We start from the raw sequence: 27,662 nt of genomic DNA, 5'->3' as shown, positions 1-27,662 counted from the left end.
CTATACGCCTATACCCTTGAGCTGAAAATAAATCCTTCCATTTCATTCGATACCTTATCCTCATCAGCGCTAGGATGTTGGAGCGATTGCTCCCTCATATCATAACCTTCCTACTAGCATTACCATATGAGGAATTCCTCTCAAAATGTCACTCTAGTACTGTCTATAACTTGAAACATCAAGATCAGAATTATTAAATTAATGTAACAATTACACATATAACAAGCCTGTGCCAATGTCAGACATGTAATTACTGTAGGGGTAGTTAACAACCCTTCATAGACTGAGAACTTTGCATAAGAAGCTGCCAAACGTAAATTGCTCTTCACCGTAGCTAGGAATCCCTACAAAACCACTTGCGTTAATGCCAATGAAGTATTGGATTGGCTGTTAACAATGATGGCAACAAGATTAGGACTAGAAATTGGTTCTATCATTGTCTTCAGAATGCCTTTGCTGTTATATAAGGATACCATCTTATCATAATTCAACAGCCTCGTGCTTTGTTGGAGATCAGTCATCCCATCCTACTCATATTGTGCTTCCTTATCATACAATAAAATTACTTCCTGGTATCTTTCAATGAAAACACCATGTCTCCTCAACTTGCAATGATATTCCATGCTTAGTGGTAGCCTTGACAAATCGATTTTCATGCAATGTTGGTCCAAGGTAGACCAATTACAACCTTTGATAGACAATTAACTTGTGAATAAGGTTGCAATTGTTACCATTTAAAATTCCAAATAGAAGTCTTTGCTTATCATGTTTTCACCCAAAATGGTGACTAATAACTCTACTTCTGTCATACACAGAATTCGGGGTGTCTCATTCTCTTCCTAAACCCTCCACTTTTTTTATAGCTTGATACCCCAAACACCGTACTAGACTTAGTCACTGAATTGAAATGACAACCATTTTTCTTTCCTTCATCTGGTATCAAACTTCTTGGTGTGATATTCCCATTTGGCCTTCAATTGTAGTGAAATGACAGCTTGGTGAACACGTCCATTGTTCTCTATTGTCCATGTTGCCCTCCTCTAGATCTGTCACGTTTGAACAAACTAGCCCATCGACGAGGTCATCAAACTTGGAGTAAAGGAATTTGAATGTTTCTTGGTCAACTTTTATGTAGTCGATGCATATTCACATGTTATGTTTTCAGCCTTTGTTGAGGAGGAAAAAGGGCTGGAGATTGTGTGGCCAATTTCAGGCAACTCTATCATGTTGTAGATCCTTATTATGGATCTTATAAACCTGACAGATCTAATCAAGAGGATGTGTCAATATGTCAATCCCAACAAATAAATCATCACATACTTCACACTTGCTCCTAGTCAAGCTTAATTGTTGTTCTATTCCTATGTAGGGGATGTAATATATATAACCAAAGGTGTAAGTAGCTCCATCAAAGACAGTCTCTTGAATCCCACACCATTGCATGTGAGTGTCCTTGATCTCGAATAAATTAATACATATGCCCTAGTCTATAGGTTATAACCTTCATGTCTCCAATATTGTTAGCATTTTCCCGATAAACTTGCAAATCCTCTTCATTGGGGTCAATCTTAGTTGAGTCACTTTTCACAATGGCATAATTAATATATTACATATCATTATCACATGGTCCAATCATTCCCATTCATTGCAATTCATCATTACATGGTGCAATTTATTTCTATAACTAAAAATTGGGGGGATTCTTCTGGGACATCGTTTGCAATTATTGACACCATCTTCAACATACAATATCAACTCTTCGTTAGGGATGATGTTGTGTTGATCTTGGAGCACAGTGTCTTCTACCATTGAGATGTCCTCTTGTTCGATTCACCTGTGATTTTGTGGTATGCAAACCTGGCCCCAATGACCCAAGATAGCACCAAGGCCAAAATTTGAATGTCATGCTACCACTGATCGGTCTCACAGCCTTGCAATATTCCTGTCATTTCATGCGCTATAGTTTGGCCTGCCATTCCACACGCTACTGCTATTCCTCTCGTCTTGTTGTGCATCACCCTTTCCTCTCATTCTTTTGGTCTTGGGATGCTAGGACCCAAGATAGCACCAAGGCCAAAATTTGAATGTCATGCTACCACTGGTTGGTCTCACAGTCTGCAATCTTCCTGTCATTTCACGCGCTATAGTTTGGCCTGCCATTCCACATGCTACTGCTATTCCTCTTGTCTTGTTGTGCATCACCCTTTCCTATCATTCTTTTATAATTGTTGCATTTATTTTAATTCAATTATCAATCTCAACTCTTATATGTAGGGTCATTTTATTTCTATTGATTGGATTCATTTATTTACCCTAAGATTTCTATGCAAGGGATTATATTCTCCATTAGATATGAAGCTTGTGACCAACAAGTGCGGCCAAGAGAGTAGAGACATGAAAATGTTTCCTTCCATCAATTGTGGTTGAATAAATAAGAGAAGCTTCAACAAAGGATGCAATTCCAAGAGCTAAGATAGATAATAATGGCTATGATCCAGATAAGAAGGGCATTTTGGAGGAAGCAAAAACAAGCAGCAATGAAGAAAGGTTGAGAGGATGACAAGAAATGGTGATAAAAACTGCAGAATGGCATGTTCCCCCATTTTTGCCTCTTCCAGGAATGATCTTCCTTTGCCTCTACTAAGGAATCTCCAAAAAAAATATCAACTACCATTGATTATCATGAAGGGGAGGCTGATCTTTTTTATTTTCAGATATAGGGTTGAGTGATTCTAGAAACCTATCAAATATGAATCCTATGTTTAGAGATCTGAATATTAGGACACTCCTTATTCTAGACTCCATTTTAAGAAAAGCAACTAGGGAATTGTCTGACCAAGCTATATTTTGTAAATTTGTGAGTTTTGGCTGACTTTAGAGGATCTTAAGTGTTGGATGAGTTAAAATTGGCCCCATTGCTCCTTTCTTAAGACTTCTTCCATATGTTGTTTAATCCGCTTAGTATAGAATTCAATAAATATGGACCTTGGTTTTTCGAAAACACAACTCCATTCATGTGGCCATGCTCTCCACTTTTCAACCTAGAGTAAGAGAAAATTTTAGATATGCTGTTATGGGTATGCCTTAATAGGTTACCTCCAGAATTAGGGATGATAGTGTTTTTGAATAGATTGCGAGATTCTCAAGGGAATTTATCAGAGTGGATGGTACAGATAATAGCAAAATATTGACACTTTATGCATGATTGTGTTCCAAGTCCAACATCAACCTATCAAAGACTCAAAAACCCTTCATCTATGTAGTTCAATTAAGCTCAACCTATAAGGAGTTTGGGATCAAGATATTGATTAGAGGGGCTGTCATTTAGATGCTTCAGGTGTGAGAAGATTAGAATAAAGCAACTCCATTACTCCAAGATGAGTTTCAAATTCAATGTACATGTATTTAGAGACCAAGAGAAGACTTGAAAAGCAAAGAAATTATAGAGAAACTACGAGAATTTCTTTGTAGGTATACATGAAAAGAAGAATCATGAAGCTCAAACAAATTTACTCACACTACCAAAGGTCTAAGAAGCTATGGAGACACAGTAATTTTGGAGAGCCAAATAAAATTCTTGTTGTGGATAAGTATGATGATAATGACAGGCTAAAAGGTGAAACTATTCAATTGAGACTTGAACAAAAAATTTTGATGCACAGTAAGCAGGATGACTCTCACAAAGAACAACCTTTGCTTCAAGTTCAAGAGTTGGGGAATGTTCTAGAAGACCTTCCCTCCTTGATGCTTGGAGTCTATTATCCCAGCAATACATAAAAAGAGAAGCTTTTTTTTGAGGAGGAAATCAGTGAGAATTATGGGTAAATCTGCTATAGCGCCTAGTTAAAAATTCTAGCTTGAAAATAATAGTTTTAATTCCAGAGGAAAGAAATCAGGAGCCTAAAAGCTGTAGAAAGCATTGTGAATGGGCCTGAAGAAAGAATAGCAGAAAACTATGATAGGCCTTTGTAGGTGGAGTGGTCAATCCCTCCATGGAAGCTTAATATATGCTTAAAATTGCATTGGATAATGGGAGGGTTTTTGCAAAGATCCTCTAATGCTATGGAATTGATTTTTTTTGGGTGGGATGATACTTCAAATTTTTAACAACTGAAGTACCAAGGGTTGTTGTCAACTTGGATAATTTTCACACCCTTGTGTTTGCATGTGATGGAGCTTGATTTCTTTGTCACCAGAACACAAGAATTTGTACATTGGATAATGTGAGGATTTTTGTAAAGATCCTCTAGTGCTAGGGAATTGATTTTGGTTTGGGTGGGACAATACTTAAAATTATAGCAATTGAAGTACTAAAGGTTGTTGTCACCTTGGATGAGTTTCACACCCTTGTATTTGCATGGGATGGAACTTGATTGTCTTGGTAGAACACAAGCATTTGCCCATTAGATATTATATCGGAAGGTGTTATTGGACCTTGCATTTGACATCATATACAATTTGTCTGTTTCAACCAGTCCCATTGAGCATGCTTGTTCATCTATGGATGTTATCAGAACATTGAACTTCACTATTTTTTTCTTTCTACAATGCAGTTTCCCCTTTATGCTGAATTTTGCTGTAGATTTATATTCTTTCTAGAACAATTCTTTGTATACCTTAGATTTGGATTACTATATTAGATAAAATCTTTTAGGGATGTTTGTGATAATTTAATGGGAATAAACTGGAAAATATGTTTCTTCATTCAATCACAAGGTTCCTTCTAGTGAATGGTCCACATTTGGAGGACCTTTCAGTTAGGATATAGGTTTTTTGTAAGTGTTTAACATTACTTAGTTTTCAAACCTGGTAGGATTCTTTGTATACCACAAATTTCATTACATCTATCACTAAATTAAATCTGTTTGTTTACAGAGATGCTGCTATTGTTATGCTCTCAGGACAGGTGGCAGATGCAGTTACAACCATTTTTGTCGGGGAACTGGTATGCTCAGTAGTTTTCTTTACATATGATGTTATATTTGTTACTAGTTGCAAATATAACATGTTCTTTCATCTCTCTTTAGTAATCTCTATCATATCAAGTTTCAACAATATAAATCTACTCTTATGGTTATGGAATTAAACACAGGTTTCATGAAATATTTTCTGCATATTAAACATGTCAGTTCTGTTGGTGTTGGAAATAAGCCACATCCGGACCGACGATGGACTGGTCCAAGAGGGGCCAGTAGCTCAGTGGTAGAGCACTCCAGCAGCGTATGGAAGGTCCTAGGTTCGAGTCCTAGCTGGTCCATGTCTCAACATGGTATCAGAGCCAGGTCCAGGCTAGGAGCTCCAAGCACACGAGAGGTGTGGCTTAAGGGGGGGTGTTGGTGTTGGAAATAAGCCACACCTGGACCGACGATGGACTGGTCCAAGAGGGGGCCCAGTAGCTCAGTGGTAGAGCACTCCAGCAGCGTATGGAAGGTCCTAGGTTCGAGTCCTAGCTGGTCCATGTCTCAACAAGTTCCATTTTTTAAATACGCCCTTTCTTTTCTGTTTTAGTAGTTCCATTTCCTTCTACATCATGTACTTTCTCTTGCAAAATTGTTGTTGTTTTACATTTATCAAATTGCCTTTCTCTCCATCGGTCCAGAAGACATTGATCCGGTCTCGAATACGCCACTAGTTCATCAAGTATCATGAGTTGAGTACTTCTAGCGAACCCATTGCTTTGAGCTCGGGTGGGAAACTAGCCGTTCCTTATTAATCAGCCAGTCCCAGCATGAACTAGTAAGTCCGTCCCGGGTCGTGAGTTTAATACTCCACTGCAAGTGTTTCATCAATTAAAATATAAGTGGAAAGCTTTTTTCCAAGCTCGTGAGGTGAGGTTGATCATTAAATAACTTTCACCTTTATTGTTTTCCTATTCCAAAATTTATTAAAGGCTCTAATTGGATTATAAAACCATAATCAAAAGTTGTAGTTTAGACCAAGGAAATGAAGAATATCTATATAATATCTATGTAAATAAAAAGAGGGATGTGTAATAAATTTCATTTGGAATAACCGAAAAATTTAAACAATGAAGAGTCTTTCATTAGTTTGTGAAAGTTCAGTAGTACGATCAATTTTAGTATTATTGATGACAAGAAAACATACAAGAGTAAAAAAAAAAGTTAATAAGATGTTTAAATTAGAATTAGAATTTTCCTGAACAAAAGATGACCTGGATAATTTTTTTATTCAAATAGAATTACAAATAAATGTATAAGATGGGAAATTGTAAACTTGAAAAATCCAATTCAACATGGATAAGAAGCAAGCTGATTAGTTAGTAAAATGGCAATGACGAGGCATAATAGTAATGTGCTAAGCGAAATATATTATGTCTACTAGTACTATCAGTTGTAACTATAAAAGAAAGTGCGGCGAAATATATTATGTCTACTAGTACTATCAGTTGTAACTATAAAAGAAAGTGCGTTAATCTGAAAGAAAATTAGTTGCTTGGACTGAAGGCTACATAAAGAAGATGATAAGGATGTGAGTGTGTAAGACATCTCCTATTTAGTCGTAGTCTAAAAGTAAAACTAAGAGAAATAGCATTGAAAATAAACAGTAATACAATAGAATATATAAGTGGTACTGTTATGAATCAGTGACATATCTGCTTTTGTTTAAAAATAGAAGTAATTCAAAATCTGTTAGTATCATAAGCTATTGTTTTCTTATCTTTTTCTTATCATCACTTCGTTGTTATTGTAAATGGGGTGATTTCCTTGCTAGTGTTACTTGCAGACCAGTGTCTGGAATAAATGGACAAAACTGACATCACCACGCATCACAGTCTTCCAAGCCGCACCAATCCCTTTTGTATTTGAGGATTACGAGTTTTGTAGTGTATTGTCTTCACATGCATGAATCTAATATTTTTTTAGATCTAATGATTCCTTATTTCTTTAACATTAGAGTTTCCATAACCTTGTTGAATCTTCAATGAAAATTAGATCAATATTCTTTTATAAGCACACAAAATTCTTCTCCAGAGCTAATTACTTGATAACTTATATTCTGATGGCTGTCTTTTTGGTTTCTCTTTCACCAAAAAAATATACAGTATGTCCTTTCATGTTGCTTTAAATATTTTCTTCTCAAAGATTCATTAAGGAAATAACCTTATTTGTCACCATGCTGTTATTCATTGGTAATGCTATTTGTTTTAATTTTATTTGAATGTAAGTTATTTGACTCTTTCAGAAGTTGCCAAAGGATTAAATGAAAATCTGTTATAGTCTTCTTATGCTTACAAATGACTACATGTTTTAGATCGATAGGTTTGGTCATTTTAAACTGTGGCATGGTGGTGGATCAGTTCTGGTTGCTGTTTCTTTTTCTTCTGTCTTTGGGGGTTGCTTGGTATGCACGATCCTTGGGAGTGATTCTCTTACAGTAAGCACAATCGGATATAGTATCTTTGCTGCAATCTTCAATGTTGGATGGGCAGCTACTCAAGTCTCCCATATGTAATACACTTTTTTACTCTTAATAGGATTGGAAATGTTGCCGTGCATTCACATTTTAACTTCAACATCTGGCAGCTTGTTTTGCAACAAGATGAGAATCTTCTTTATCTTTGCAATGTTCTTGTATGGAATTTTATTGGACTTTTTAATTCTTATTACATTGTTTTGCTAACTAATATATGTATTTTATTGTTTCTCAGGGCAATGGTGAACTGCATCACAGCAAATCCTACAAGTAGAGTTGCATTGACAAGTTGTCGTAATGCTTTTACTATGGTATGTCTAATTTCTTTCACTTGGTTTTTGACATTAAATTTTAAAGATTAGGACTCAGCCTTCCCAACTAGGCTTTTCTAATTCCCTTATGATTTATTTCGTTCTTAAGACTCTTGCATTGGGCATGTTTTCTTTTTCAAAATCTTGTTGTTGGTGAATATAGGTTGCAAACCTTTCACTATATGCAATTGCATTCAGTGTGTTCAAAATTATCTCAGGCAATGATCCTATTGGCATTGAGAAACAGGTATGACATTGTTTACAATATTATGTCTAGCAGTACTGTACCAAAAATGCTTATGGTTTTTCACTGTAATAGTTTTTAGAATTAATTTTTGTTTATTATTTGACAGTACCGCTGGATTGCAGTTATGTCAATCATCATTGGAAGCTGCTTTGTAATCATTTTTCATCTGGGTGTCAAAGAGCCCAGGTGGGTAGTGACTTAAAGTTTTCTTCATTTCATTTTTTCATTAATGTTATAGAAATTGGTTTGTTCAGTTATAGATTTAACATCTCATTTTCACTGGATGGTGCCCAATGTATTGAAGGTAACTATTTTCATGGAGTTGATTATGTATTGGCAGAATTCTCATCAAATTGCTTTTCCTACAGATTGCAACATCACAAACTACAAAAAGGTCAAAATGGAATTTCATGGTTTTACTGGTTTAAGAAGATTCTATATTACCAGGTTGCTTTGGTTTATATGCTTGCTCGACTTATAACGAATGTCTCACAGGTGAGGAGCTCTGACCATTTGTCTATCATCTCATGGATTTTATATCTTGAACATTAGGATTGCGTGAAAGTGCCCTGGGAGCTAGAGGTGGGTTAAGTTGATTTGCAGTTTATGACAGATAATATAAAAATTTGGAATATTGATAAAGGGTAATAATTGTATTTTGTTGAACATTTGAGGAGGTCAAAGCAATTGAAAAATTCAAAACTACTAGGATTTGAATCAAATCCAACCGGATTTGGTAACCATGGTTCATCGGATGCATCCCTAGAGATATAGGACACATTTTGCTATTCCTAGTAGAAATGACAACAAACAGATATGTAGGAGACATCTTCCGTCTGGTGTTGTGATTAGGGGTTCTATGGAAATGCTATCCCTTGTTTTGTATAAGTGCGAGATTATTGTTGAGAAAAAGAGGGAAACACGGAATTTAGCTTGAAAAAAAGTGATAAGATGCCTGACCAAACCCTTAGCAACCCTAAAAAGTCTTGATCAACTCCAAAAAACAAAAAAGTGGAATGCAATCATTTTGTTAAAGCATCAAGGAAAGGAACACCAAACGTGGCAAATTGTTAGTAGAAAATTGAGTAGAGAAAGCATGGAGAAGAAAACATGGAAAAACATACGAGGCAACCAAGAGTGACCTCACACAATGTGGAGCAAAGCATGAAAGGTTTTGTAGGTTTTCCTCTTTACGCTTTTCAAATATTCAAGTTTTTCTGCGGCTTGTGGTTGGGGAGATCCACATTGGACAAACACAAACATCATCTCAATCCTAGCCTTAAACCAAACTCAATCAAAGGGGTGAAAGATTGAAATATCTAAGAACTAAGTTACCTGTTTTGGTATGGGTGTAGGTAGCAGGTTTGGAAATTTTTTTCCTTGGGCAACGGTTTATCAATAAATTTATTTATTTAAATACCTCATAACTTGCAAAACTGCATATACTCCTAAATTCATATTTGAGTGATTTGTCAAATGTCAATATACAATCAGAATTACAATCAATATTTAATAATCTTCATATAACTCTTCATCAAAAGCATCAAAATCAACATTCAAGTTCAATTTCACTTGAACCACAATGAGTTACAATGCACTTCCACTAGCCATGTGTTGTACAAGCTGCCTCATCTAAAGAGATTTCTTTCAATTTTGTGCAACAATAATGCCCACGTCAACACACTCAAGAATTATATCCCAATTCCTCAATTCCTCATCAACCCCTCATTGCAATCAAGTCATTGCAATCAAGCTTCTTACGTGACAATAGATCTTAATAACTAGAAGGGTCCTAGGAGTGGCCACCCCAATGGGGTTGAGGGGCGATATCCCTCATGGGGGTTTTGTGCAACAATAACGTCTACATCAACACACTTAAGAGTTAGATCCCAATTCCTTATCACCCCCTCATTCTAATCTGTGACAAGAGATCCTAATAACTAGGAGGGGTCTAGGAGTGGAGACCCCAATGGGGTTGAGGGGGCAACAACGCCCCTCAACCCTTATGGGGGTTTGGGCAACGACCTTAGTGGGGTCAAGGGGTGGCGACCCTTGTGGGGGTTTGGAGCCAATGCCCCTAGTGGGGTCAAGGGGTAGCACCTCTCATGGGATCCTTGGGTAGTGCGCTTAGTGCATTCCTTGTTGTGATATAGGGCAAGGTAGAGGGGTAGAGCCCCTACCACCAAGCCCAAATTAAGGCCTTTGAAACCACACAAACCTTCATGACACATGGAATTTTCACATTATTATCACTCAAGGATGAAATCAGGTATGCAAACACTTTTTGTTTATAATTTATTTTTAAGTAACTTTTTTTTTTTTGTTTTTTTTGGGCAGCCCTTGGGTTCAGTCGAGTCCAATCAGGGTCCTCTGGGAGGGCAGGGTCCCTCCTAGAAACCTGGGATGCTCAGGTTGGACCTTGTGTGATCCTAAAGGGAAACTAGCTGGGGAACCCAATAGCATAGTGTAAGAACATTTAACAAAGCAAAACATGATTGTGAATATGCCATTTTTGTGGTTTGGAGTTATAAAAGGCAAGAGCGATAAATCTGATAACTGAAGGCAAATTCATGTCACCTAGGCTGGAACCTCACCTCCATTTAGAAAGTCTTAGCTATCCTCAATATGATCCTAACCAATGAGAGCATTTTGTCGCTGAAGTAACTAACTCTCTAGAGTGATTCACTGATTAGAAATAGCCAAATCCAAATGGAGGAACTCATCCCATTTGGCAAAATGATCCCATCCATGTCATTAATAAGTGGTAGAGGGGTGCTAGCTAGTTTGTGAGGGTGAGTGTACTCATGATGCAAAAGCCAACCATAAATGATATGGCAAAGATTTAGGAGTCTAGGCCATATGTAGAGAGCATTTCCATTTGCGATCCAACTAGGTTTGAAGGTAGGTTATTGCCAAAGCCGCCTTGTTGACTTGCACTTGAATTTGTAGAAAGACATTGGATATAACCAAAGACCTGAAGTAAGAAATTAAGTTAATAAAGTAACATCTCTATCTTTCCCAACATTAATTCCCAACATTAAACAATATGTCTAGATTTGGGCAAATTTAGTTGGAAGCCTAGGTCCACCCCCCAACAAGACATTGCGCCAAGTAGAAAATTTGGTCAAGAAGGCTTGACGAAGTCATGTATGCCTTGAATTCAAAATAGACGAGCCTAGGTCCACCCCCCAACAAGACATTGCGCCAAGTAGAAAATTTGGTCAAGAAGGCTTGACGAAGTCATGTATGCCTTGAATTCAAAATAGACGAAGTCATGTATGCCTTGAATTCAAAATAGTATCATATTGAACCTAGATAAATAGTGAAGGGAAATTTTTTTGTTGCGAGGAAGAAATCTACGATGCTATAAAAAGGCATTTATTATGTGAGCTATTTTGCACATTTTTTCATATGCATGTAAATTTTACATAATCAAAAGATATATATGATAGATATTAATGGGGGACCTAATAGGAATTTGCCAATGGTTTATCCTCACAAGCAGCTAGTTTGTCGTCTTTTGAGAAAAAATGGAGCAGTTGTCTTTTTCATTGAATAGGAATTGAATAAAAGTTAAGGTTTTGACTTTGTTTGTAGAGATTTAAGGAATAAGAAAGCCTTTTCTAAGAATGACACCAGCTCATAGACTATGCCATATAAATGGATGAGGAGATAGCCAATTAGGATTTTCAAGATGCGATCAATGGAAGAAAAAGCAAAATGAAGAAGGGAGAATAAAAATTACAACAATAATCTCATCATTCATCAATCAATGTACAATAGGTACATATTTAACATATGAGGTGGTTTAAACATCTTTCAACCACCAAGACAACTACCCAACCATCCTTATTTAATAAGGATGTGGTTAGTGCATAATCAAAAGACATAAAAATGCAGTGTAAGAATATACAACAAAGTAATATATGAGAGCATTTTTAAGAAACCCCATGCAATCCAAAGTCAAAGTAAACTTAGTAAACTTAGGATTTATACAACAAAGTAATATATGAGAGCATATCTAAGAAACCCCATGCAATCCAAAGTCAAAGTAAACTTAGGATTAGCTATGAGAAATGCAAACATGCCAATCATGCCAATAATCTTTAATCCAAAGTCTAGTAAGAAGAAAAAAGGATGAATCTCTGAATGGATACATCTTATCACCATCATGTGTCAAATGGAGCAAATAATCTGGATAACTTAGGTACATATCAATTGAGCCTTGAAATAAAAAGATAGATGTTGTGCATAACTACATACTAATATATTTATATTTGTGGACCAGTCAAAATATTATCACCAAAAGCACTCAAGTCCAAAGAAGTGACACATCGATGCTAAAAATTAACTATGGCTAGAAAAAAGGGTGTCATTCCTTAAAATATGATAACTCAGTTCTTGGCATGTTTCTCTCAAAAATCCTTAAAATATGATAACTCAGTTCTTGGCATGTTTCTCTCAAAAATTTAACTCAGTTCTTGGCATGTATCTCTCAAAAATTGGTAAATTTGCACTCCCAACCATCAATGTAGTCACTTTCCATTCATACTACTAGGACTCCATCAATGCTGAAGTATCCTGCATACTTTTGGAACGATTTTGAAAAAGCATACTCATCTAGTACAGTTTCAGATTCTAAATCGTCCAATACTGAATCTGATTTTAACGAATACCTTAAAGTATTCTTTAAATACTTTTGATAAAAAGACGTTCTTCAACAAATGGAATCTCTTAAATGTTTTTTCAAAATGCTCGTCAACTTGAATCTTGTATTTATTCAATACTAGTTGAATGAAAATTTCGATGTTATAATCCTTGCTATTTGATATGTACATCAATTATCTTTATCAAGAATATTGAGTAGCATAAAGAAAGAATGATGCTTTAATTTAATATAATTCATTCATGCGATAATCCAGGTTATCGATAGAATAAATTGAGTAGTCGACTGAATTCAATTTAGCAAAAGTTTAACTTCAATTACTATTCATCATCGATATGCTTCACCTCAAAGGGATCTATGTTTGTGATAGCGATTTGAAAATCACCACACTATTTCTTTGAAGATTGCACTAGCATTGTGGAGATGTTTATAGCATGTCAAAGCAAAGCTTAGTTGAGGCCACTTGAAGTTGTCCATTGTCTTGGATTCCTAGTATTAGTGTAGCATTTTCTAAACCTTAGCTCCTTTTTCATTTTTTTAAAATCAAAATATTAGTAGTAGTAGGAAAGAGAGACATGGTAACATCATTCGAAGAATGTCATTCTATTGAGCTTGAATCGAGCAAAGAACAACTACGTAAGTCCCCTCGCAGGTACAACAAACACATCATTCCATTGAAGCTATGCAACATGTCAAGACCTGACATCGAGAACCTTGGAGTCATCTCAAGTGATCCTTTTTTGCTAATCTTCAACATTTGAGAATTCTTTATTCAAGAGAGGATAGAGTATTCAATACTCTATTTTGTGTTCGATTGTGCATAAACACACCATCAATAGAATTGGCGCTAGAAGGAGGGTCACTGATTAGAAAGATCATTCAAGTCATATGGTTTTGACAGAAGAAGAATTACTCTTGGGCGTACAACAAGGTATCATCTCACAGTTAAACACTCTCGCTTGGAGAAACAAGAGCAGTGTGGCTGAATTTAGACAAGTGAGGATTGTCATTGACAAAGAAGAGGTATTGGGACATGTTGACGTGTATTTTATACACAATCATACACAGAATAAAATACCTAAAGGCATCTTATCCTCTCTTGAGAAAATAGTCTCTAACTGCTGAAGATTCGCGTAAAGGATCAGTTAGGTAGACTCCAAGGTTCTTTGATGTAGGGTCTCTACGTGTGGACAAGCTCCAGTGGTATGATGTGATTTGCTGGGATCACAAGGGGACTTACATGTGATGATTGAACTTCCGATCTGCTTTGCTGGACACAGGCTCTTACTAACTTAGATTTGAAAAAATAGAAAAAGGATAAGGGCGAAGAGAGGATCTAATCCTAATACTAAGAATGTAGGAGCAATGACTTGATTTTTGATGAAACTCTAACTAGATCTTGTTTTGACATCAATGGAACATCTACACAAGACTAGTGCGATCTTCTAAGGGAAGCTTTATGATGTTCAAATCATCACCGCAGGCATAGATACCATCCAAGTTGATGCATATCAATGAAGAGGCAACAAATTGAAATTGAGCTTAGGCTGAATGATTCCAGTTGACTACGCAAGGCAAGTCTGCAATCAACAAACTGCTAGTAGTATGGATGTACGAATTCCACCATTAATCAATCGCATTTCCTCCATTCATCTAATCATCTACCATCTAAGATTGAAAACTCAACAAGAAACCATGCAAATTGCAAGAAACGACACACTTCACCATTACTTCAATGAAAATGGAGTTTGTTTACAATCAATGGCAACAATTTCTTGCCTTGTCCTCCTATTCTACTCTAACTACTATTCTATCAATTTCTAACTACTCTCTATCTTCTAACTCTCTAGCTATTGCTAATTAGCCTTTACAAATGAAATGCCTGGGCTTATATAGTGCCCACAATACAATTTGATGGCTTAGATCAATTCAAGATCAATGGCCAAGATTTTACAATGAAAACCCTAATTAGGGTTTGTTACAACCATTACATAACATTTAATGCTCGACCAATGATAAAATTGTATTGCTTGGACACATGTCCCTTCTAGAAAAAATCGACCAATGGATAGCCGGGGTAGGTACATCGGAGTTTGTGCCACCTTCCATGAGTTAAGTACATTGAATCTGGACATGCTGAGGTGGACCACACTGACTAGAGGAGTGATGACTGGGATGCCACCTCATCTGACACTTGTAGCTTACTAGATATTCAATTTGATGTCGTTGAGAGGCTATCTTTAATTAACTCTTCTAAAATTATTTGCTTCTTCAACGAGCCCTTGTCCTAACTCCATGTGTCCTTGATGTGCAGGAAGATGATGTACCTCGCCTTGAAACGTTGGATTGAAAGAGGTTGCCCATGTCTTTACTTGATCGTCCTGGCGAAGACCGTCCTGGCGAAGACCGTCCTGGATCCGGCTTGATTTTCCTTGAAGAGATCTCCATTTGATGCCTACACAACATTTCAAAATTAGTAACATGATTTTGCAATACATAACATAAATTAGAGGGCAAATTTTAGGAAACTTAATGATAAGTCCTTTATTAATCATTTCCTAAATGACGATTGAGCTAATACAATTCAAAATTCAAAATTCAAGTTTAAGGCAATGACGATCAAAATTCGAAATTAAAACAAGAGATCTTGCCATACCTCTCTTGAGAGCTAACTCTAGAATGCAAAACAAGGATTGCCTAGGCAAAAATCAAAATTTGATGACTTTGACTTGATCTTGAAGGATAATGAACGTCCTCTTTATCAATTCGCCACCCTTGGGGATGTCTTGGATGTGATCTCATCTTCAAGTTAGCAATTTCGCCATCTTTGATATGTCTTTGACGTCCTAGGCAACTTCGCTCAAATGGAAACTTCAAGTTCGCACCACCTTGCTTTGAAATAAAATTCGCTCCTTTGAATACAACTTCGCACTTCTCCCTTTGATAGCATTTGAATGATAAAATGGTGATGTAAAAATGAAATCTTTCACCCCCCTTATATAAGCGCTTACACCATCAATTCATTGAGGCCGACTTGGTAATTAATAAGGCAATTTAAACGATTTTTAAACAAATAACAAAGCTGACCTTGACAAAATAAATAAATACTAAGCGCTCCATAATAATTAATTAATTTGCCATCGTTTTTTAATTAATGAACTTCGATTTTTTTTTTTTTACAAGGCAAAATAATTAATTAACATTTAAATGCAATATTTAAATGCTAATAAATTGAGTTTCAAAGCATATCGAATTTTAGCATTTAAAAATAAATTCAAACAAATTTGTTTGAGCGCTAAATTTTGAAGATGAAGGATACGTACCTCATCGCCCTGGTCCCTGACTGAGGGACAGGAGCGATCCATTACCTTGGTCATGATCCTTGCATTTTTTACGTCCAAGGTCTTCATTTCTACGTTGAATTTGCCATTTTCCTTGGGATCTTCGAACTTGATTGATTTATCCTTGCGATTGAATGTCCTTTTGTGGTGATATCGCCCTTGTCCCTTGGAGAGGGACAGGAGCGAACTTCATGCTTTCTCCTTGATTTTGCATCTTCGATCTCCAATTTTCCTTGTGAGGGACAAACAATGTTATTCCTTCATTCCACTTTCGTTTCACTTGAATTCAACGAGGCGTATTTGATGTTAGGAGGAATATCGCCCTTGTCCCTTGGAGAGGGACAGGAGCGATCCTGAAGCTCTAGCCAAAACGTGTCATCTTTCATCCTTGGTTCCTCGTTCATTGCCTCTTAAAGGACGTCCTTGACCTTAGCTATCCTTGCATTGTCTTGATTTTGTCGGAACATGAGTGTTTTAGTAAAAATCGCCTTGGTCCTTGTCCAAAGGACAGGAGCGATATGAGTTCCTTAGCTTAATTGATAGCATTTTGACGTTTGGAACCTTTGTAAATCATCTTCAAATGACACCTTATACCTTGTATGACCTTGCAAAACATTGACTCAACGTGATTTTTGCATGAATTAGCAAATATATTCAACATCGCTCTGGTCCCTTCCTGAGGGACAGGAGCGAACTTCATGATGTTGAGCTTGTCATTGCCTCGTTCAACTTGTCATCGCTATCATCGTGCAAAATAAAGTTCCTTGATCCTTCATGATCACTTGATGCTTGATAAACTTTCAAATTTTATGCCTTTATGCAAATTTCGCTCTGGTCCCTTCCTGAGGGACAGGAGCGAATTAGGATATTTTAGAGCAAATCCCTCAATGTGGCGATCCTTGTAACTTTGTGCTTGATGGAGATGCTTCGAAACGTCCTTGGCACCTTGTTCTTCGCCTTGGAGTGATTTGAATTTGAAGAAGAGGCAATATAATCATCATATCGCCCTGGTCCCTTGGAGAGGGACAGGAGCGATTTTGCTCTTGTGGGCTTCATCTCACTTTATCATCTTCGCAAATTATCTTCAACGGTCTCGTAATGTCCCCTTTCATTCATCCATGCCTTGGAATTCATTGTAACTTGGCAAGAAAATCATCTAAAACAAAAATCGCTCTGGTCCCTTCCTGAGGGACAGGAGCGAACTTAAGCATTTTGGTCCCTTGTTGGCGTTTCATAATCTTCAATTTGTCTTAAACGCGTTCATCTCGCCTCCTTTCTTGCCTTCAAACATAAAACTTGCTTGATCTTTGCCCAGATCGTACCTTATGAAGAATTTCGCTTTGGTCCTTCAGTGAGGGACAGGAGCGAATTTGACCCTCTAGGCAAAAACTTCATCATTTCGTTGTTTTTGATCAAGTCTGGATGCTCTATCATGCTCATTTCGTCCTTCACCATGCCTTTGATGTCTCGATTCGTCCAAACAAGGTCAGGAATGGCTCAACTAAGCATTTTCGCTCTGGTCCCTTGGTGAGGGACACGAGCGATTCGCCTTGGTCCCTTGGAGAGGGACAGGAGCGCTTTTCGCTCTGGACCCTTGGATAAGGACACGAGCGAAATTTGACTTTTCGCACTCTCTATCAGGATAATTTTTATGGAATATAACATTTAAGTATAAGAAAATGTCACTTATACTTTAAGTTATATTCCATATATACTTTCAGGATGTTTGAGAGTGGTTTCAGACCTCCAGGAGTTATATTGCAAAATCTAGTTTTTGGAGGTTTTTTCAGTTTCAGACTTAGTCAAATTTCAGGATCAGGACATTCCAGACTTAGCCAAATTTCAGGATCAGGACCTTACTCAAGCCGGACTTGCTTATCCATGTGATCACCCCGACAACACTCAAAATGCAAAGGCTAACCGAGAAAACCCTAAAAAACCTAAAGAACAAACCCTAAAAAGCAAAAAAACATGGGTCCCCATTTGCAATGGGGCGATGTGTGAAAACGTCACAACAGGACACCAACTTCGGGTTGTGATTAGGAGAGCAACTCCTCCCACACGTTAGTAAGAAGATTGAGATATCAAGATTCAAAGATTGCTCCCAAGAGACGATTTAGCATGAACCACAATGGTGCTGCCGCATAGAGGCCTATTTCTAGTGTTATAGTCTAATTTGGGATTTGACAACAATTAGGAAGACATTCTTTTAGGGTTGAATGATCTTCCTTGGAAAGAAAGGAGAAGTGAGAAGTGATGACAAATATATAAGAGTGCATTTTGTCCTCGACGACGAAGAAGAAGAGAGTTTTAGAGATCATCATTGCTATTGAAAGAGCACGCCTCGATCAAAGGTTTCCACTCCTCCTTGCATATCCTTGAAGTGATTTGAAAGTTCATAAGACTACACACTGGAGCACATTAACTCATTCTCACTAGAAAGGTTTTAAAGAATTCTAAGGTCTACTCCAAGAGAAAGAGAATGTCAAGAATTGAGATACACTCTTAAGCCTAGGCAAGGGAAGAAGGATACTTCATTCAGCCAAGACACATCTAGTTGTGAAGACATCTTTGGCCTATTCGCAACTCCACCACATCAATATCAAGGTCAAGACCATAAAGTTGATCAAGACCAAGGACTCTATCAAGATCAAGGAGACTCAGGCTAACGTAACTCATCCAATTGTGCAAGTAGCTAGTCAATCAGGTTATCGATCAAGTTCTTAATCAAGTGGAAGCACAATGTCTTACAATCCGCCTCCTCTTCCAAATGGTGTGACTTGGATGGTCACTAATCCATCTCCACTACAATTTCCTAATTACAATGATATACCAAAGAATCCAGAGAATTTATGCTCGAAGTTCAATATCAATGATCCAAACCGAACAACAGAAGATCACATCAAGTTATTTGAAGACCTCTTGAGAAATAGACCAATTTGATATGGAGATGTGGCTTGCAAACTCTTTCCCTATTCCTTGGGGGATGAGGTGCGTTCTTGGTTCATCCATTTACCTTCAGGCTCCATCACCTCATGGGAACTTCTAAAGGACACATTTCTTGGAAAGTTCGGCCTCCTAGTTACAACCAGAGTTGTATAGACAGTTTATTGAATGCAAAAGGCCGGAACATGAACCGATCAACTCATTTAACAACAGGTTTCATAAGGCATACACTAAATTGAAGACTCCTTGTGTTGTAGTGGATGCAAAAGACATACCATTCAACTTTAGAACCTCACGACAATGTCTGTGAAATCTCACCCAGCTTCGGCAGACTTGAACGCAGTATACATAAAGGCTATGGAAGTAAGCAAAGGCTTAGGCCAAAACATAGCAGAACCTTTACTTGACATGGGATCTCCGACCACAACGAACCAAATTCAAGGAATAAACGAAGCTTTGATCCATCAAATGCTAGTGTTAAATCCAGTTCTATTATTAGCATACCTAACTGCACAACCATCCAATCAATTGGTGCTAAACATAGGAGACTCAACTCCACAAGCTTATATGTACTTGCAAAACGCATCAACATCCACAAGGATGCCGGAAGAAAAGGAGGAAACGAAAGAATTGATTGAACAAGTAAAGAAATTATCATCCGATGTCATGCATTTGTGGAACCAGAATAATCAATTGCAAAACATGCAAAGGAACTCTCATAACTACTAAGGGAACTACCAGAATTATCAAGGAAATAATCAAAATTTACAAGGAAACAACCATAACTACCAAGGGAACAATCAAAGGTTTCGTAGTAACAGTCAAGGATTCCAAAAGAGAACGTGGAACACTGCACCTAACAATGGAAATGTTCCTTCACCTTTAGACTACCCGCCGATAGCTGAAAATGACCAGCCAAAAAGGTCTTCCTTGTCAAGGCAATCCTATCAAATTGGTGTAGATTGCATAACACAAGCCAACATTCTGAATTGCAATGTCCCGAATTCAAGGTCGTAGTCAACATATTCCAACAGGAGGTGCGCAACAATGAAATAGTAGAGAAGCCTCCAACCATGGGATATGAGATAGTTCCTACAGTAAGATATGATCAAGCTTTAATTATTGAAGATTTCCAATTTCTGCCCATAATTGACGAAGAAATGCTAGAGCAAAATGGTAGATTTCCATCCACATCGACAAACACTCCTATGATACGGCCATGTTCACAATTCCCACCTTTGTCTGCCAATGGACCAATAGAAGAATCACACTATGTATTTCCTTAACTTGGCAATAGAGTTTTAGTAGAAGGAACAAGGGAAGTTCAAATGGTCCAACATTCATCAAGGAATTATCAGTCGAGAGTTTATCAGAGGAAAAATATAGTACAAGACCCGTTGACCTCATCAATTCCTCCCAATAATTTCTTGACACCACCAAATCCAAATGCGAGTAATACTCTAGAATACCCAAGGGATGTGCCTGAATACAGACAAAGCACAACTTCTCCTCAAGTTCAAACAAAAAACACTAATCCATCTCAAGGACAAGCAAGCAATGCTATCCCTCAAGGGCAAAATAGAAGTCAAGTTGCTATTCCTCAAAGTGAAGTAAAAAGATGAGCTCATATGTGCTTGAAGAGTTTAAGAAGGTCAAAGTGAGTCTCTCTCTAATGGAACTAATGAGAGTACGTGAAATCTGAGAGACATTAATAGAAAGTCTAGATGACGCTAATACAACAAAGACTACCACTCATAATACGTCTAGCTTTCTTGGGAATCAAATGAGTGCTTCCTAGTCTAATATGATTCAGAACATTAATGTGGCTCAAAAAGCACCATTTGCCTCTCAAGATCAATCCAATGATAATTGGCAGCCACCGAACAGAGTATATATGGTTCAAAGTTCGTCTTACTCACCAAAGGAGGACAATCAACCCAAAAATATGAGTACACTTGAAAGTGTTAACACAGTATAAAACAATGAATCAGCTAAGAAAGAAAATGTTGTTGAAAATAAGAAGTCACCCTTCACAGCTAAAAGTGCTACAACTAAATATGGTTTGGTGAAAGTTGAGAAACCTATTAGAGATGGAGTTGTTGCAAATCAAGGTGCAACAAGAAAAGAAAACTCAGAATCTATTGCAAGTGGGTCGGCATCGTTGGCAAAACTTGAAGAAAAGCTAGGATCCCAAAAATACAAACCGGTCGTTTTCTATCAAGGCAAAGATGAACCAACTCCATTCCTCTTATCTGTTAGGATTTTTGGCAAAATGTTACACAATTGCTTAATGGACTCGGGCATGTCTAGCCATGTCATGCCTCTTGCAGTATGTCGAAGACTAGCCCTCACACCCATGCCTACAAACAAGAAAGTCACTCAACTTGACAAGACAAAAGTCCCAGTCGTAGGAGAACTGAATAATATTCACATGCAACTAGCTACCGATCCTAGAATCCAAAACTTCATTGATATTTTAGTAGTAGACATCCCAAATGGATATGACATGCTTCTGAGCAGAGACTGGTCTCGACGACTGAATGGATATGTGGCAACGGACTTCTCACACATGTGGTTGCCTTGGAAGGGACTACCCAACCAGATCAAGATTGATAGTACGCAAAGGTTAAAATTGATTATAATAGAGGATGGATAAAATAATTAGATCCTTTTTTTAGAAGTAGATATGGGGACCTACAGAATTGGAGAAGTTCTTATGCTTCAAGATTCAGTAAACAAAGACATTCAACAAATAACCAATTCAACTGAAGCCATTATTGAAAATGATAGTGACTCCAAGGATGGTGGGCACCTTTGGAAATTTAAGAGGTTTGTCCTCAAGAATGGGAATCAAGGAATTGAATTAAGAAACAAGGCATGCATTGAAGACTTGTTACTGCCAAATTGGTGTAGGATACACAATGCCTTTCATTTGGAATTTACATGTGTCATGTGCAAAGTTGCTTTAGAACAAGTATACAAGAAGATCCCACAGGCATTGAAGGAAGGAAGGATCGAGTTGCTTGAAGATGATGCAAATTGTCCAGAAGAGATGCTTACAGTAAAGAAAGTTGCATTACTAGAAGAACATGGAAAGCCCATTAATTGTAAGAATCAATGTCAGCCTCCATAAGATGAAAATCAGACTTGGACTTTAAGGTTTGATGGATCCAAATCCCAAAAGGGAGTTGGTGCCGACTTTGAATTAATAAGTCCATCGGGAGAGGCATACCTTGCTGCCCATCAATTGCAATTTCTATATACCAACAACATAGCAGAATATGAATCTTTGATTCATGGGTTGCTTCTAGCCATCAATAAGGGAGTCAAAACATTGCATGTATTTGGAGACCCCGAGATAGTCGTCAGGCAGGTGAGGAAGCAATATGTTTGCCATGATAAACGGTTGACCTGCTATCGCAATAGAGTTTGGGACCTAATAAAGAGCTTTGAAGCATTCAACATCAAATCAGCTTATCGCTTGAAAAATCAAGTGGCCAATTCACTAGCCCAAGCTACAAGCTCGCTATAACCTCTTAACATGGAAGGATTGAAGAAGTTCACGGTCAAATTGACATCAGTACCATTTGCTTTTGATAACATTATCAACTTTCAAGTATTTGATGATGACAAGCATATCCTAGACTTCCTAACAAATTCATATATTTTCCTTACCCAAATCATTGACGAGGAAGAAGTTGAGGAAGCTGAGTTCGATCTAGAAGGGATCATGAATTTAAAGACCAACACTATCCCTAGGGGGATGATTCAACTTGAAAGGATCTTCGATGCAGATAATTTGAGCTCACTCAAATACCAGAGTACCCAAGGAGATCAATGCGAAACAATAAATTTGGGGACTAATGAAGAAGTCAAGAACATATATATAGGCAAGGTTTGTACACCTGAAGAAAAGGAAAACATATTGAGAAGCATGAGAGAGTTCTATGATGTGATTGCATGGGGATATGAAGATTTGAAGACGTACGATACATCCATCATCACTCACACCATCTCTCTCAAGCCAGATAGCAGACCTTTTAGACAGTGCCAAAGACCAGTGAATCCATTGTTGGAACCTTTAATTTTTTCACGAAGTTAAGAAGTTGTTAACCGCCAAGATCATTTTTCCAGTTAGGCCCTCCACATGGGTCGCCAACTTGGTTCTAGTACGAAAGAAGAATGATGAGATCAGATTATGCATAGACTTCCACAATCTCAATAGAGCTTCTGAAAAGGACAACAGATGATCACAGATGATGTCATTCCTAGACGGATATTCAAGCTATAATCAGGTGATGCTTGAACCAGAAGACAGATTAAAGACAACCTTTACAACCAAATGGGGCACATTTGCATATCAAAGGATGCCTTTCAGGTTGATAAATGTAGGAGCCACATTTCAAAGAGCTACGGATATTGCATTCCAAGATCTTGTTGGAAAATGCATTATTATTTATATGGATGATCTTACCGTTTTTTCAAAGAAGAGAGAAGACCATGTGCTAGATCTCATAAAGATATTTCAAAGGTGCAGGAGATATGGAATTTGACTTACCCAAAGAAAGGCCACTAATGAAATGTTGAAGAAGGATGCAAAGATGGAATGGACTCCACCAGCCAAGAGAGGATTTGAAGAGATTAAACAAGCAATTGCCAATGCTCCAGTCCTCATAAGTCTAGACTATATGAGGCCCTTTTATCTATATTCATTTGCATTAGAACACACTTGCGCGGCCATTCTTACATAGAAGACCGAAGAAAAGGACAAACGTCCAATCGTATTCATGAGTTCACCACTCAAGGACATTGAACTAAGATATCCCAATGTAGAGAAACAAGCATACATGCTAGTTAAAGCAATCAAGAAATCTGGCCACTACATTCTATGAAGTAAAGTGTACACCATTGTCCTTGACACAACAGCCAAGACATTGTTAATGCAAAACGAGCTTGGTGAAAGAAGAGGAAAGTGGGTCGCCACTATCCAAGAATACGATATTGAGATACAACCCATGAAGCTAGTGTGAGGACAAGCGCTCACACAAACAATTGCAATTGATGGACCGGGATAGGTACACCAAGTATATCAACTTTAGGATATTAGCCCAGATGAGTGGTACAAAGACATTGTATGCTACTTGTTAAATCAAAGGTGCCCCTCATATTTGAACCTAGTACAAAAAAGGGCATTACAAAGAGGTACATGCTACAAGGATTAGTGCTTTACAAGAGAAATTATGAAGGAGTTTATCTTATAATGTGTTGGAAAGAATGAAGTTGAGGACATTATGGATCATTTCCATAATAAATTTGGAACTGCACATGGAGGTGCCCTAGCGACTGCTCATCATATCCTGCAAGTAGGTTATTATTCGCCCACACTGTTTAAAGATGTGCATCAACATGTGAAAACATAGCATACCTACCAGATAGCTTCTGTCTGAGAGAGGAACCCCGCCATGCAGCTGTAGCTGATCATTGAAGTAAGACCTTTTGCTCAATGGGGTCTAGATTTTATTGGTATGATCAATTTCCCATCCTCAGCACAACACAGGTACATTCTAATTGCTACTGGTTATTGTACTAGATGGTCAGAGGCAAAGATTCTCAAGCCTTGCACTACTAATGTCGTAATCAATTTCCTTGAAGAATATGTTGTCACTAGATTTGGATGTCCTCATGCCTTTCTTTGTGATAACGGTCCCACCTTTACATCACTCAAATTTTCCACTTGGGCATTCGAATACAGCATAACCTTGACATTTTCATCCAATTATTATCCTCAGGGGAATGGCTTAGTAGAGTCAACAAATAAGAATCTCTTAAGTTGCATTAAGAAATTGCTAGATAAGAATCCAAAGGATTGGCACACACTACTCAAGTATGCCCTTTGGGCTGATAGAACAAGAATTAAGAATTCCCTGGGAACCGCCCGTCTTCCCTATCCAGCTGAGAATTCCCACTTTGCAGTTTATGTAGGATTACCTAGAGGGTGAAGATTGAGTCCAAACAAGACTAGCACAACTACTACAACTTGAAGAAAAGAGAGACGAATCATTGAACAACTTTGCAAAACACCAAGGAGTGGTGAAACTTTGGTTTGATAAGCAAACAAGAATCAAGGCTTTCTAGGATTTCTGAATTGGTTCTTTTTTGGGATAAAGCTCATGAAAAACGAGGAGAACATGACAAGTTTGACAAATTATTGAAACATCCATACCAAATCTCCGAAATCTTGGGAGAAAATGCTTTCAAACTAAAGACATTGACTGGAGGGGATGTTCTGTTGCCCGTCAATGGACAATTCCTCAAGCATTACTTCCAACCTTAGGTTAGCTCCAGTAGCTTGCCTTGTACATAGCTAGGTTAGGTTTCCCTTTGAGTTTGGTCTTTAGATTAGTTGCATCAGTCTTAGAATAGATTTCCTTTTTGTTGCTTTGCTTTAGTTGTTTTTTTGAGCCAAGGTTTCCATTTGCCTTGAGTCAATTTGACTCATGTTTTTTGTTGGCTTAGTTAGTTTAGTTTGCTTTCCTCTAGTTTAGTTTTGAGGGATACCCATGTGTGAGAAGATGATCATACCCAAGCACACTTTGGCATTATATTGTTATATCCAATTCCTATCCTGGATGATTACTCATAAGGTTCTATAGAGTCCGAGGTGAGTCTTCCTTAGTGTTATTGTTTGTTTAGGATTTATACTTAACTTGGAGAAAATTACTTGTTATATCTTGATGCTATCATCTTTTGATTACTATATCTTAATGCACACTAATGTACTCCGGGTTATTGTGATTTTCAGGCGAAGTTGTGATTAGTGAAAAAATCCAAAGTCTTGCTTCAGCGCCATTGTAATTCTCAAACCCTAGTGAGCTTTACAATCGTCACGCGAGAAGGAATGAATGCAATTGCACACACATGGGTAGTCAAAGACTAAGTGACTTTCCTCTTGTTTGTGTATGTATTCTAACCTTTTGATTCGCTTAGAACTTTCCGGAGATTGTAGATTTCAAGTGGGTCTTATCCTTGAAATTTTTAAGAACATTTCTCAAGTTGAGTCGGCAGATGTTGTGACCATTTCACACATCGCCCCATCACAAATGGGGACCCACTCTTTTGTTTTCAGTTTTAGGGTTTGTTAGGTTAGATTGCTAGGAGCAATCTTTTGGAGTGAATAAGTTTGAGTTGATCTCACATCCAACATTTTGAGAGTCGATGATTCACATCTTTTTTCTTGCTTCAATGGAAATGAGATGCAATTTTGGCTAAGAAAAGTTGATTTTGGAGGTCAAACATTCTAAGAAAGGGAGCTGAAGTTGAAATTAAAAGGGAGCTGAAGTTGAAATTATTGTGAGAGGCTTGGAGCAAGTGGATTAAGACAATGAGAATTGCCATTTTGAGATGACTTCCTTTGCCCCTCCCAATCAGCGAATTAAGGATTTTACTTCCTTTGACCCCTACAAACAGTGAACTAAGGCATTGCATTGCTTTGAATGAGATCATTGTTTTTTGCCAAGAACGTTGCTAAGAGAATCAAGCAATATCAAATGTGAAGGAAATAAATCACTCCCAATGGAAGATCAAGTCCACGGCTAAGACATTTTGATGATTTCCTTGGATTTCCTAGGTCAGCGACTTAAGGTTTTTGATGATCTCCTTTGATTGCCTAGATCAGCGACTTAAGGTTTTTTATCATTTCCTTTGCCGCCTCCAATCAGAGACCTAAGATGTCTCATTTCCTTTGATGATTTGGATCAGTGAACCAAGAGGATTCTACTTCCAATCAAGCTTCCAATGGGTGACTCAGGCATTTCGGACTTCATTTCCTTTTCTATGTGAAAAGAGCGAATTAAGATCAAGTGATTTCCTTTGCCCCTTGAAAACTGCGACTTAAGGCTTATGTTATTTCCATGGACCCCCTGAAAGTGCGACTTAAGGAATTGATCACTTCCCTTGCTATGCTGAAAGTGCGACTTAAGAGATTGATGACTTTCTTTGCCCTTCAAAATGTGTCTTAAGAAAGAGCAATTCCATTTAAGGAAAAGGAAACACATTAGAATTCGCGCTGCCTTAAAGGGCCCCACGGTATTGAAGAAGAAACATTTTATTTAAATTTGAATTTGTATTCACAAGTTGGCCTTTTGTTTCTAATTGCAAATCATTAAATGGTCACTCACAAGTCGGCCTTGTGCTGAGGTATCGCACCTTTTCAAACAACTATAAAGTTGTGTTGATCATTGCTTTTGATCAACACAAGATTGATATTGCAAATGCTTTTATGGAGGCAGCGATTCCAATCAGACATATCAGACATTTCATATTGTCAAGTTTGCCATTGCTAAGAGGGTGAATTCATTCCTTGTTGACAACGATTTTCATCAAGACTAAGGCAAAATCGTTAAAGGCATCGAATTTGATCATCATCCACAACGAATTTGTCATTAAGGACAGCAACATTAGGACTGTTGGACACCAGTGGCATTGTATTCATCAAACTTCAGCGATCGTATCATTGATCAGCAAGCGAATTTGGAGAGAAATCACCAATTCTAGATCAGCAATTCAAAGATTTCCAATCATTTGACTCCAACCAAAGCCTTAAAAGAGGGCAATTTTGCCAAATTATCAATCAATTTGAAGTTTCCAGCTAGAATTGAAGTTGTTTGCAGGTCTGAATTGACTGTTATTTGACCATCTTCATTGAAATCAGACCTTGA

The 27,662-nt window shown here is 37.6% G+C and overlaps 1 protein-coding gene across 10 annotated transcripts in view; it reads left to right on the top strand.

The window, feature by feature from the left end:
* LOC131029012 (uncharacterized) overlaps window positions 1–27,662 on the top strand; it is a 63,737-nt gene that overhangs the window by 13,965 nt on the left and 22,110 nt on the right. For 8 of the 10 annotated variants that reach the window (XM_057959399.2, XM_057959395.1, XM_057959397.2 and 5 more), the window contains 6 exons: window positions 4,876–4,945; window positions 7,273–7,469; window positions 7,670–7,745; window positions 7,909–7,992; window positions 8,099–8,178; window positions 8,361–8,487. In XM_057959399.2, the coding sequence (XP_057815382.1) occupies window positions 4,876–4,945; window positions 7,273–7,469; window positions 7,670–7,745; window positions 7,909–7,992; window positions 8,099–8,178; window positions 8,361–8,487 (634 nt within the window). The remainder of the gene's footprint in view (window positions 1–4,875; window positions 4,946–7,272; window positions 7,470–7,669; window positions 7,746–7,908; window positions 7,993–8,098; window positions 8,179–8,360; window positions 8,488–27,662) is intronic. The other 2 variants (XM_057959400.2, XM_057959401.1) reach the window with 1 other exon arrangement.

This window comes from Cryptomeria japonica, chromosome 1, assembly GCF_030272615.1.
Source record: "Cryptomeria japonica chromosome 1, Sugi_1.0, whole genome shotgun sequence".
In the NCBI taxonomy this organism is placed as follows: Eukaryota; Viridiplantae; Streptophyta; class Pinopsida; order Cupressales; family Cupressaceae; genus Cryptomeria; species Cryptomeria japonica.
This window is presented reverse-complemented; position numbering and strand designations above follow the sequence as displayed.